Source organism: Hyalella azteca, unplaced genomic scaffold (assembly GCF_000764305.2).
Source record: "Hyalella azteca isolate HAZT.00-mixed unplaced genomic scaffold, Hazt_2.0.2 contig6960, whole genome shotgun sequence".
Taxonomy (NCBI): Eukaryota; Metazoa; Arthropoda; class Malacostraca; order Amphipoda; family Hyalellidae; genus Hyalella; species Hyalella azteca.
Window position 1 is genome coordinate 3,276 of NW_025937099.1, and position 8,391 is coordinate 11,666.

The window sequence follows — 8,391 nt, forward strand, 5'->3', positions numbered from 1 at the left end:
ATACCTACAGGCTACATGATATTGATAATGCAGTCTGACCCTAGTCTGGAAAAGTCCTATTTTTGTGTGAAATATCGCGGCTCTAATATCATATAATTTCAGTAGGTATGAAATCTCGCGGCTCAAAGCCTCGAATGTCATAAATTTTTGTTTGATTAAAAATTGCGGTTTGCACTTCGCAAACATGTCATTTCATAAAATTTTCAACTTCTGCAATCCGCATTAAATAATCATCATTGTAAGCCAGTTAATCATGGCCAGTTTTGATACCTATAAGATCTGATATTTTTGTAATAGTTTTAAGCTTTGGTAATAGCAGTGCAGCTGCCAATAGCAGGTATCAGCAGCAGCAGCAGCGGCGGCAGGCATCAGCAGCAGCAGATAAGCTGTATATAAATGCATGTAAATAAAGCTGATCAAGACACATTTTCTTCAGTTCCGTCTAGGTGCTGCTACTCGAACGTCTTTCCAACCCGCGTTAGAAGTGCATATTCACTTGTTTATTTCATGTGTAAACCTATGCGATCCTACTATGTCAGGCACTTTCGTGATAACTGATGTTAAATTGAATAAATTAAAATTTTTTAACTTAAATGGCGATCGGTTTTCTAATTTTTNTGTATTATTCTATACCCCGAGTCACGATCGTGACCGTGGTCAGGCATGTGTTATTATTGAGTGTCATTTGTTTCCGCAGGATATTCGTAATCGCCAATGGCTATTGACGCTGCTGTTGTTTGCCGCTGCGATGAGTTCAGCTACAGCGGCAGCTTTAACACCCACTTCAGGTGAGATTAAGCTCTGCAATTAGATTGTACTTAAGAACCGGACGCGAAAATAAATGAACTACATTACCGGCCATCAAAAAAAACGCCAATCTCGTTAGTTTAGGGTTAGAGTTAGGGTTAGGTGTGTCTAAAATATCAAATAAAAATTAATACAATGCCCAATTTCAGGCATGATACTGTGCATCGGTAATATGCTATTATCATTGATGCACATATTAAGACATATATAATAAACAATATTTCAGGCACGTGCAATTCAACGCAGTTTCAATGCGACAACAAACGCTGCATCCGTGCGAGTTATACGTGTGATGGCGACAACGATTGCGGCGACATGAGTGATGAGCGCAACTGTACGCACGGTGAGCGTATTTATAATCTTTCAGGGTGAGCGCTCCTGTATTAAATTTTCTGATAAGCGTACTGAAGCAATTTAAGTTTGAGTCACGTTTAATAGGGTAAACGTATCTAATCAGCGATCACTTGCGAGGAAAGTGAATGACTGATGATATGTGGGCGCAAGTTCACGTAGAGTGGATGACCGATATAATTTGTCTGCTAAACTATAGGAAGAGTTTGTAACTGATAATATGTGAGCGCAACTGTACCTTGGTTACTAAAAACTGCAGGTCGTCATCAGCCACGTCACGCAAATAATATACAATAAACAATATTTCAGGCACGTGCCATTCATCGCAGTTTCAATGCGACAACAAACACTGCATCCGTGCGAGTTATAAGTGTGATGGCGACAACGATTGCGGCGACATGAGTGATGAACAAAATTGTGAGATATTGTAACTGAATTTTTACCCATTCCTAACTGGTAGGAGGACTTTTCTCAATTACCTACCGTGAACCGATTATAATTATTTGAGCTTTTTGCAGAAATCGATGCACGAGAAGGAACCTAAGAGGTTCCACTATATTTCTTGCCTTTTTTTCATCGAACCTTTTTAACGTAATGAATAAAAATTTCGATGCAACTCACGCTTTCTATATTGCCGATTGATGATTCGTTATTTATAAAATCAAATATACATTAATTCAATGACACATTTCAGTGATGATGCTGTGTATCGCTAATATTCTAATACCATACATGCAAAAATATGATAAACAACATTTCAGGCACTTGCACCGCATTGCAGTTTCAATGCAACAATAAACGCTGCATCCGCTTGAGTGATAAGTGTGATGACGACAACGATTGCGGTGACTACAGTGATGAACAAAATTGTGAGATATTATATAACTGAATTTTTACCCATTCCTTACTGGTAGGAGGACTTTTCTCAATTACCTATCGTGAACCAATTATTTGAACTTTTTGCAGAAATCGATGCACGAGGAGGAACCTAAGAGGTTCCACAGAATTTCTTGCCTTTTTTTTCACCGAACCTTTTGTATCGTAATGAATAGAAATTTCGATGCAACTCACGTTTTCTATATTGCCGATTGATGATTTGTTATCTATAAAAAATCAAATATACATTAATGCAATGACACATTTCAGTGATGATGCTGTGCATCGTTAATATGCTAATACCATTCATGCAAAAATATGATTAACAACATTTCAGGCACGTGCGATTCATCGCAGTTTCAATGCAACAACAAACGCTGCATCCGTGCGAGTTTTACGTGTGATGGCGACAACGATTGCGGCGACATGAGTGATGAACTCAACTGTACGCACGGTGAGCGTATTTATAATCCTCCAATGTGAGCGCTCCTGTATTAAATTTGCTGATAAGCATACTGAAGCAATTTAAGTTTGAGTCACGTTTAATAGGGTAAACGTATCTAATCAGCGATCACTTGCGAGGAAAGTGAATGACTGATGATACATGTGGGCGCAAGTTCACGTAGAGTGGATGACTGATATAATTTGTCTGCTAAACTATAGTGACCAGAACCGAATATAAATATTAAATGTCCTTCTTTGTTTATATAAAAGACAAACACCTTCATTGTTTTAGCCCTTCATCGGTTGCATGGTCCTTTAGTTTCCAATAATGTGATTTGAATTGTATCATGTAGTTATTTGGCAGGTTGGTTGCCAGTGTTGTTACTTTGTAGGTTATAACTTTGGCAGGTTATTGGTAGCGGTAAGTTACGGGGGGTTACTAATTGATGTTAATGCGGAAGGTACCAGAGTTATAGGTATCGAGGCCTTGGGTCTAGAGTTATGTGCGCAATTGAAGGACTTAGTAACGCTTCTACTTGAAGGGTAATTGGCCGTGGACGAGTTCAGGTAGTTTATTGGTGATATTGATGTAAGATTACATATGGAGTTTAGGCCCAGTTTATAGATATCACAACATATAGAGAACCACTAAGGAGAAGCACATCGGAGGACTTTCGTGTTGGCGTCAGGGCAAGAATGAATGGGCTCACAATAGGCCTCCGGGAAAATCCGGAAGTCTTTCAAGATGTTGCCATCATTAGATACCAAATTGTACTATGGTTGCTGTTCTAGTGTTCAATTTTAGAATTGTTCTTATCGGGTCTTAAAAGTATTATAAAACACTTCGCAAATTATGTTTGTTATAGTTGACTATGATTTTTGGTTGTTACTGACCATTGTTTCTATTATTATACACATAGCCAGTCACTGACATTTAAAGGGGTTACGGATGACAATATGTACAATATTAAGTTAGCAAGATGTTTAAATTTTATCTTATTCTAACAATACTGCCGAGATCACTACAGTTACTAGTTTATAATGACATTTTGTTCGAAAATGTTGACCTTATTCTGCAAGGGTGCAGTGAACTGTATCCATTCAATAAAATATCAAATAAATACTAATACAATGCCCTATTTCAGTGATGATGCTGTGCATCGGTAATATGCTATTATCATTGATGCACATATTATGACATATATAATAAACAATATTCCAGGCCCGTGCAATTCAACGCAGTTTCAATGCAACAACAAACGCTGCATCCGTGCGAGTTATAAGTGTGATGGCGACAACGATTGCGGCGACATGAGTGATGAACTCAACTGTACGCTCGGTGAGGGCATTTAAAATCTTTCAGGGTGAACGCACCTGTATTAAATTTAATCATAAGCGTACTGAAACATATTAAGTTTAAAAGACATATCACAACGAGAGAAGGGGGACACTGTGCAAGATCCCCCCACTACGTAACAGATCCGCAGTCAGACTTCAATCCATGCGGGAAGGAGCACTTTCGTTGGCAGGGCCAAGGCTGTTTAACATCCAACCAAATGATCTAAGAGAGGGGGAGTTCACCCTGGAGACCTTTAAGAGACAACTGGACGTGTTCCTGGGCACAATCCCAGATCGACCTCCCCTGCAACACTACCAGCGGTGAGAAGCAAGCAACAGCATCGTGCATCAGGTGGCCCAAATGAGGGCGGATGAACGATAATTAGAGGCGGCGATCCATCGTGGCCTGGGACTGCTACGTCAGAAACAAGTACCAAGGTCACCAATATTACCAAGATAAACGTTCACAATGTTGAATCCTTCTTAATGTGGCATATAGTACCGTATTCCATTCCAGCCTTCACAGCAGCGTCTTGCTAGATTCCTGAGAGAGTCTCAGATTCATGATATGACTATGATTATGTATGACGTCCTATAATTAATGATGATTCAGATTATGGAGCAATTTTTTTCTCGCAGGCGCCTGCAGATCGGATCAGTTCAGGTGCGAGAGAACAGGCTTCTGCATGCCCGCGTCGTGGCGCTGCGACGGCGACAACGACTGTGACGATAACAGCGATGAACGCGACTGTGACACACTTTCCACTGCACGACCCACTTCCGCAAACTCCAGTGAGTCAAATAATTATTCGATTTGGAGAGCCAGGTAATAATTCAATCACGCAGCTAAATACATGCATCTTTAATTTATTGATAATACATACTAATAAACAAAGTAAGGAATAATCAATTTATTAATACTGGATCAGCTTAGCTGATGCAAGAAAACAACATTTTAATACAGACTCAACTTTTGATGATTTTTAATTTAACATTATCACATGGAAACAACTCGCACTCTTTACGACAACACAAACTATGTGTAATAAATGTTTTATATACAATTGATAAATGTCCACAATGTTGAATCCTTCTTAATGTGGCATACAGTACCGTGTTTAGTTCCAGCCTTCAATATTGAACCTCTGACAGCAGCGTCTTGCTAGATTCGTGATAGCGTCCCAGATTCTTTTAAAATAACATAACATAGCAATGTCGGGGCTGAATGATTTTATATGATGTCCGATAATTAATAATTATTCAGATTATGGTGCAATTTTTTCTCGCAGGCGCCTGCAGATCGGATCAGTTCAGGTGCGAGAGAACAGGCTTCTGCATCCCCGCGTTGTGGCGCTGTGATGACGACTCGGACTGTAGCGACGGTAGCGACGAGCGCGACTGTGACGGAACTTCAACTACACCGCCGATTCCGTCGAATTCAAGTTAGTTGGATTTATCAACTCTTTGAAATCAATTCTCTATCTAAGGTTTTTATTCTTCTACGAGGTTAGCCAATGCCGTAAAAATGATCCACGACTGAATGTCCCTACTTCAATACACTGAAATTAATCAGCAATATCTCAGCATAAAATTTTAATCTTCATCATGTGGCATGTGGCACGATACCGAATCATCGATACTGAATCGATACTGAATCATCCTTTAGAAAACATATAACGACTTTAGAATATCACTGAAGCTTTAGAATGGTATTGAAGAGTTTAGAATATATTTAACGACTGTTAATGTATCCGTAGACAAATGCCACATATTTCATCATGGCAGACTCGTGTCCTCGGAACTACTCGCGCGTGGGCCGCAAGTGTCTGCATGGCGTCGCCGTTGCGCGGTCCTGGCAAGATGCGGACGTGGAGTGCAGGNGTCCATGAAATAACTTTTGTTCTGAGACGTCTTGCCAGCCACGGTAAGTCATTGCAAGTCGGTGTCATGAGTATTGTTCACCTATTTATTTTGTATCGGTCGCCTTGCCGGTCACGGTGATTCAACCGATCGATGATATAATTCTTCGTACTGAGACGTCTTGCCAGGAACGGTAAGTCACTGCAAGTCGGTTTTATGAGTATTGTTCATCTATTTTGCTTTGTAGCGGTCGCCTTGCCGGTCACGGTGAGTCAGTGCCATGAGTATTGTTCACCTATTTTGCATTGTATTGTTCACTTTATTGTTCACTTGAGTAGATCGGCTGTGAGATGAAGGAGTTTATACTGAATTAATTGGCAAGCTGCAAGCTAGACGAGAATATCCAATTGACACAGGATTATTAATAAAGACGTTTAAGCCTTTATTATTCTAGTTTTTGGAGGAGACTAATATGAATGCATGAAGTAGAAGCGATGCATTATAGTCATGTAATTAGTTAAACGGTATGAAAATTAGAGCAGGATAGGAATTTCAGCCTCACGCAACATCAGCGTATCAGACCGTCACACGCTGCACTGGCAATGGGTGTCTGGCAAGATTGAGCCTTATGTGAGTAATAGCAAATCTTATTATGTTATAAAGGGGGAATCATTCCGGAATTTCACTACAGTTCATTAATATGCCTTGCAATGTTCTACTATGAAAGTGTGATTAGAACCCAAACGTTGAAAATCCCCGTATAAATTTATTTCAACAATAACCGGGATTATACTTTTTAGATTATTTGTTATCAACGATTTTTCTTGTGATAAATTGTTCTTTAATTGAATTCGGAGTCAAGATCACGTTATCTGCCACTGCTAATAGAAACGCGTTAATCCTAATAAGTAGTTGCAGCCCAACTCCAGCTATAAATGAACCCATATATAAATGGTTACATCATAAGTCTGCAAAAGAATATGCTAGGTCCATTCTTCTTCTCCTTGGCCCATTGATAATCGTGCTCAAATTTTCTGTAATGAGCAGCCATCACCGCTGCTGGAGAACCTCTACGAGCTGCGTGAGCGATGCGGGTACCTCGCTTCGGCTACATCGGCCATTATCAGCCACACGCGCCACTGCGCCCAACTGAAGCACGCGCTCTGTGAGACAGCGCCTCTGAGAGACAGCGCCTCTGTGAGACAGCGCCTCTGAGAGACAGCGCCTCTGTGAGCATCTGCGGCTCCCAGGTCAATTTAACTGAAATTGGGCAGGGCAGAGAAATTTTCCTCGAATTTGGCGCATAATTGGCCAGCTTGAGTTTTATAATTAAAAAAACGATCTTGAAGGTAATTTGAATCGTGTTTTTTGTACTCCTCGAAATTCGTTCATTCCATGAAATTTTGTCTATGTGCTCTTGGAGACTTATGATTAATAAGGCGAATGAATATCTTGTGACATTATTTTTAATTTTTAAATAAAAAACTTTAAATAATCGCACTCCCAGATTCAATTTGTTAATGGATTGTGATGACAATTCGCTGCAACTGAAGAACATGCCGATGTTTCCAGTAAGATTTGAAACAGGATATGAACGGATGAGGCATTCGTTTCCGAAGAGAGATTTCCTAAGAATTTTCATTGAGATTTCCTAAGAACTTGATGCCGAGACTCGTCAGTGCAATAGACATTTAAGAATCTCTAATTGTGTGGTTTTTAATTAATGCCGTGCTGAAATAATTACCAAGTGAATTATCATTAGTCATCTAGAGGGTTTGTTTTGAATAAATTCCATCGACTTTTCATATTGAAAAAAGAGAGAGTGAACTTAGAGGGTTTACTGCTCGTTGATAGAACCAAAGTTTAAGATTGCATTTTTGAGAACATAGATTTTAAGATTGCGTTGAGACCATAGATTTTCAGTAAGGGAGATGTTCCAAAGTTTTTAATTTTGAGAGCATGAGATTTGCGTTCTCAAATTTTTGGAAAAGGTAAAAAATTTCAGAAATTTTAATATCCGAGTGAAACACAATTCTAATTCACACATATTAAATTTACTTATATGCTGTCAAGTATATTTTTATGCAGTCAAATACCACTCTTCCAATAGCAGATATTTTAGTTTGAAAGTTTAAACACCGTAACACCTCTCATTAAAGGCGAATTCCGAGGCAAAAATTCGATCACATTGCTTTTCTTAGGCACTTGGACTAGGAAGAAAACTTTGACTCGACACGAGAGGGCACTCGCATAGGTCACAGCTTACGCACAGAAAAGATCATGTCGGTGGCTGAAGTGTAATTGTAGGAAATAGAAGTTGAGTATTGATTTCGATTTCAATGTAGATAGTTTAACACAGCTCAATTCACATATGACTCATGTTCGGGTATCGATTAGTTGTTTGTTGTTGTGGTATCGAAGAGTTTGTAACGCGCCAAGCAAGTGTTCTAAAAAAATTCATTACTGAATACCGTTAAGAGATTCTGCACAGTTACAGCGTACTATGAAACTTTCAGCCGTGTAATATTTCCTTAATTTGATGAATGCGAAAATTATTATCACACCATAAAAGTGTCCGAGGTTGCGCTCAAGACATTGAACTCATTATATTAAGCTCTACCTGAGGATCGGGTTCTTCAACTAAGGTAGTGAGGGATAAGTAAGACACATCAGTCCGGATAACGTATCTTGTATTCGGGGTAGTGTACTGTTTTG

General features: G+C 39.3%; 1 protein-coding gene across 1 annotated transcript; it reads left to right on the top strand.

Annotated features, from left to right (window-relative positions):
• The first annotated feature begins 702 nt into the window (after positions 1 to 702).
• Positions 703 to 5,705, top strand: LOC108677010 (low-density lipoprotein receptor-related protein 4-like). Its single transcript, XM_018165159.1, has 7 exons — positions 703 to 788; positions 1,034 to 1,150; positions 2,372 to 2,488; positions 3,701 to 3,817; positions 4,456 to 4,608; positions 5,106 to 5,258; positions 5,602 to 5,705. Exons 1-7 carry the CDS (start codon positions 749 to 751, stop codon positions 5,703 to 5,705), a joined length of 801 nt encoding a protein of 266 aa, XP_018020648.1. The 5' UTR covers positions 703 to 748.
• The last annotated feature ends 2,686 nt before the right edge of the window (positions 5,706 to 8,391 follow it).